This window comes from Capricornis sumatraensis, chromosome 4 (assembly GCF_032405125.1).
Source record: "Capricornis sumatraensis isolate serow.1 chromosome 4, serow.2, whole genome shotgun sequence".
Taxonomy (NCBI): Eukaryota; Metazoa; Chordata; class Mammalia; order Artiodactyla; family Bovidae; genus Capricornis; species Capricornis sumatraensis.
The window spans coordinates 102,518,201-102,523,628 of record NC_091072.1 but is presented as its reverse complement, the minus strand read 5'-3'; the positions used below and the strand labels follow the sequence as shown (position 1 = coordinate 102,523,628).

General features: G+C 37.3%; 1 protein-coding gene across 1 annotated transcript; it reads left to right on the top strand.

The window, feature by feature from the left end:
- The first annotated feature begins 2,562 nt into the window (after window positions 1-2,562).
- Window positions 2,563-3,501, top strand: LOC138078258 (olfactory receptor 6C2-like). The gene has a single exon (XM_068970910.1). It carries the CDS (start codon window positions 2,563-2,565, stop codon window positions 3,499-3,501), a length of 939 nt encoding a protein of 312 aa, XP_068827011.1.
- The last annotated feature ends 1,927 nt before the right edge of the window (window positions 3,502-5,428 follow it).

Here is a 5,428-nt window from a genome sequence, read left to right as displayed (position 1 = left end):
TCATCACACGAGTGTACTATTAAGGGGTAAAAGATCCCAAGCATTTTGGGTCCTATTGCTGTGCTTAGTTGTTCAGTCATGTCCGACTCTTTGTGACCCCAGGACAGCAGCCCACCAGGCTCCTCTGTCCATGGGAATTCCCTAGGCAAGAATACTGGAGTGGGTCCCCATGCCCTCCTCCAGAGGATCTTCCCAACCCAGGGATCAAACCGAGGCCTCCCACACTGCAGGCAGATTCTTTTCCAGCCTGAGCCACCAGGAAAGCCTGAGTTAATATTATAATTTTGGATTTTAGATATAGACAGAATCCTCACAATTCAGGTATTGCTGATTAATATTAAACCATTAGTTTTAACTGTAAATGTTAACTTCAAAGGATACTTTTCATACTTATAGATAATATAAAATGGACATCACCCCCAAAAATATGGGTGAAGAAGCACAAAATTGGAGAAAAGGACATATATACCAGACAAACCATCCATGTGAGGATTTGCTCCATCATCCTGCAAGGCAGATAGAAAGTGCTCAGCAACTACTATTTGCTTTTTTAGTTTTCTTTCTTTTTTTTATACCTATTTGGTAAATTTTTAATCTTGAAATAATTCTGTACTTAACAGAAGAGTTGACAAATAGTGCAGCCAGTTCCCAGATATTCTTCACTTAACTTTTCCTAATGGTAGCAACCTGCATAATCATACAGGAATTATTAAAACTAAGGGATTAACACTGTGTGCAAATAATAGAGATTTTTTTCATGTGGGATCTTTAACTCTTTTTTAATTGGAGGATTATTGCTTTACAATAGTGTGTTGGTTTCAGTCATAAAATAGCATTAATCAGTCATAATTATGTATATATATCCACTGTTTGAGCATCCCTCCCCTCTCCCATCCCACCCATCACGGAACACCAGGCTGGACTCCCTGTGTTCTATAGCAGCTTCCCACCAGTTATCTGAATTACACATACCTGTGGGCTTCCCTGATGGCTGAATTATACGTGACTGTGGACTTCCCTGATAGTTTAGATGGTAAAGAATCTGCCTATAATGCAAGAGACCCAGGTTTGATCCATGGGTTGGGAATATTCCCTGGAGAAGGAAATGGCAAGCCACTCCAGTGTTCTTGCCTGGAGAGTCCCAGGGACGGAGGAGCCTGATGGGCTGCCATCTATGGGGTCGCACAGAGTCAGACACGACTGACGCGACTTAGCAGCAGCAGCAGCAGCACATCTTCTTTATCAGTTCATCTACTGATGAATATCTAGGTTGCTTCCATGTCTTGACTATTGTAAATAGTGTTGCAATACAGATATAAGAACAGGTCTGAGTTATAGCCAGACTAAGCAGGCAGTGAGAGTGTCTCCACCCTTGCCTTTTGGGTTCCATATGCTCTCTGGGTGCCCCCCTTCCAGCAGTCAGCAGCAGGGAAAATAGTGGCTCCTGACTCACTTTCCAGGTGCCCAGGAACTGAGCTTACACACTGCACTGGAGGACCTCTCTGTGAGTTCCCAGAAACACAAAGAGGAGAGTGCTAGCAGCTCCAGCTTGGAGGGTCTCAAAGGGCAGAAGCATTCATTGAAAAAAGAATTAAATAAGATTAAAATAAATAAATTTAAATATAGATTTTATTTGGAGCTTCACAATTTTCCACTGATGTCATTTTTCTGTTGCAGGATCCAATTCAAATACTACCTGAAAAGGAAGTGTCATGTGTCCTTGGTCTCCAACCTGTGTCTCATCCTGTCTCCCCTTCTCCCTCATGACCTTGGAAGTACAAACAACTGAGGTTAAATTCTTTCAGGATTTTCTTTTCCTTGTCATAATTTCTTTGCCCAGTATTGCATCAGGTAACTTGTTTATGTTGTATTTTTCCAACGCTGTGTTCTATCAGAGTGCAAATGGAGGGAAGGTCAGATATTGATGCAGAAATTTCAAGGTAATAGCAACATTGGAAAGCTATGTTATTTAGATGACAATTCTGATACTAAAATTAAAATATATAAAATGAAATAACTCTTTGGTTACTGCAGTAAAAGCATTCAGATGCTGCACACATGGCCTCCAGTTTGACATTTTATACAAATGTCATTAATTTGCATTTAACAGGAACCCACACTTCAAGCAACTTGTGAGCTCATTCAAACCTGTGAGTAGTGAAGAATTACTACTCAGGAGAAAAAGAATACTATCAAATCCACAAAATTTTATGGCCCAGATGATCCTTTCTAATTCTATAGCTAAATACATTTCAGAATATAAGGGACAAAATTTAAATTAATTGAAAAAATAGAGATGAGAACATGCAAAGAGTATAAACAAATGGACTCTAGTACAAACTTATTTCAGAAAAACCTGAATTTGAGGATACCTATAATGAACACCAAAAGAGCTGACAATTCCAAAGTTTTGATCTGTCATTGTCGTCAAAGAAGAAAATGACTATTCGTTGCATTGATTGGATTTTTTTACCCGGTAGCCATGGCCTTATAATTTCATACAGGGTTTCTCAGTTCAGTGTCACTTGACTTTGTGAGGAGCTTGAGAAGTACAAGTCAGTGATGAAAAACCATACATCATTACCTACATTCATTCTCCTGGGACTAACAGATGATCCTCCAATGCAGGTTCTGATCTTTATATTTCTATTTGCTTCCTACACATTGAGTGTCACTGGGAACCTGACCATCATTATACTCACTTTAGTAGATTCTCGCCTTAAAACTGCCATGTACTTTTTCCTGAAAAACTTCTCCTTTTTAGAAACCTTATTCACCACGGTGTGCATTCCCAGATTCTTATACAGCTTATCAACTGGGGACAAGACTATTTCTTATAATGCTTGTTTTAGTCAAATATTTTTAATCTTCGTTTTTGCAGCAACAGAATTTTTTCTCCTAGCCATCATGTCCTATGACCGCTATGTGGCCATCTGCAAACCTTTACATTATGTAACCATCATGAACACTAGAGTCTGTGGAAGACTTGTTATTTGCTGTTGGATAGCAGGTTGTCTGGTCATATTTCCACCAGCTTCCCTGGGCTTAAAACTGGAATTCTGTGACTCTAATATCATTGATCATTTTCTCTGTGATGCTTTTCCTGTGCTAAAAATCTCTTGTTCAGACACATGGCTCCTAGAACAGATGGTTTTTACCGTTGCTGTGTTGACTGTCATTGGAACATTTCTGTGTGTGGTTCTGTCTTATACATACATCATCAAGACTATCATAAAGTTGCCTTCGGCTCAGCAAAAAATGAAGGCCTTTTCTACCTGCTCTTCTCACCTGATTGTGGTTTCTATCACCTATGGAAGCTGTATTTTCATCTATGTCAAACCTTCAGCAAAGGATGAAGTGGCAATTAATAAGGGTGTGTTAGTACTTACTACTTCAGTTGCTCCCATGTTAAACCCATTTATTTATAGCCTGAGGAACAAGCAAGTAAAACAAGCTTTTACTGACTTAATCAAAAGAATTTCATTGATTTTAAGGAAGTAAAGGAATGTTGAAGCATAAAATAATAATATAAATTTTAAAAGATCATTGAGACTTGAAGTCACAATCTTCATCTTAACTGTTGTATTCTGGTCTATTTTCTATTTGTATTAGCATGCTTATATTATTGTTATTATTAAATCCTGGATTTTAAATCATATTTTAAATATTTGATATAAACAAGTTATGTCAACTCCTGTTGAAAATAAACTTTATCCAAGATAATATCTCAGATCAAAAGAATGTGATGACCCAGAGGGATGGTATGGGGAGGGAGGTGGGAGGGGGGTTCAGGATGGGGAACACGTGTACACCTGTGGTGGATTCATGTTGATGTATGGCAAAACTAATACAATATTGTAAAGTAATTACCCTCCAATTAAATAAATTCAAATTTTTTTTAAAAAGAACATGATATTATATTTCCATGAGAAAGGTCTTTCCTGAATTCTAACCTGCCTCTGATCAATAAAAGAACTATTATATCTTATGTGAAAAAAATTTAATCATTGAACTCATAGGAAAATAATGGAATAATAGTATCAACTCTCTTCTAAGTACAAATATCCAAAAAGTGTGTGTGTGTGTATATATACATATATATCTGTATATATATATTGCTCTTCTCAAGTGGGAGTTAGCTATTCAAGAAAAATTGTGGGTTAGTTTGAGCAAAAATGAAAGGATTTTAATGTTGGAGAAGAAATATATATGTTTAGACATGTGGAGATCCACATCTACGTTGTAAAAGAAACTTCAAAGCCCAAAGTTTTAGGATTTAGAATCATTAGAGTCCCTCTAAAGCAAAGAGAACAGTCTCTACATTAATTCATCACCCAGGTGGCAGTGATCTGATAAAATCTGCTGAAGCACTAAAACCATCTTTATGATGATGAAGTAAAACTAGTGCTGAAATACATAATAAAATTCACATCCTAAAGATAGCTAAATTAAGCCAAAAGGAGCCATCAAATCTCAGCAAATTAAAGTTCTATACATCAAGAAAATTAAACCAGAAAAATACAAGGAAGTCCTGGGTTATAAACAAAGAATCCAATATGAAGACATAATTGTCTCCAGAAAAATTATCTTTACCATTAAAAAAAAACAGAAGGTACATCCTTCACTAATATTTCTCAAATAAAGATGTTCTACATATGGTTACTTATTCCTTTCCACGTCTCAATTTCTCACCATAAAGCTCAATGGTCCAGACTGGAATGCTTTTGACTTTCATTTCTAGGACATGTTCAAGGCATCATCTTATCCAAAGATTTCCTTTCCTGTGTCCCTCCTTAGCCCTCTGTGTGGAGGTCCTCATATAGACACCTGTCATATCCTGCAGTTAGTTATTATGCAATGACAAATCATCCTTAAATCACTGGTTTAAACCTTGAGTTCGTGGTTTTTTTTTCCAGTTTACACAGACATCAGCTGATCTTAGTTGGCTAGGTTTATAGGACTGTCTCACAGATGATTGAGTCCTGCTGTCAAATAGGGCCTCATTCTCATACTTAGAAGCTGGATGACTCCTTATTAAGATAAATGAACCCTCTTTGAGATGATGTTTTATCACTTAGTTAACACTGGTTCACTCTCCTCTTTCACTTTCATCAAGAGGCTTTTTAGTTCCTTTTCACTTTCTGCCATAAGGGTGGTGTCATCTGCATATCTGAGGTTATTGATATTTCTTCTGGCAATCTTGATTCCAGCTTGTGCTTCTCCCAGCCCAACGTTTCTCATGATGTACTCTGCATAGATGTTAAATGAGCAGGGTGACAATATACAGCCTTGACATACTCCTTTTTCTATTTGGAACCATCCTGCCTATTTAACTTATATGCAGAGTACATCATTAGAAACGCTGAGCTGGAAGAAGCACAAGCTGGAATCAAGATTGCCAGAAGAAATATCAATGTTTAAATGGCTT

Excerpts from the sequence above, each read along its gene's own strand:
- LOC138078258 (XM_068970910.1), top strand. The coding sequence starts at position 2,563 with ATGAAAAACCATACATCATTACCTACATTCATTCTCCTGGGACTAACA.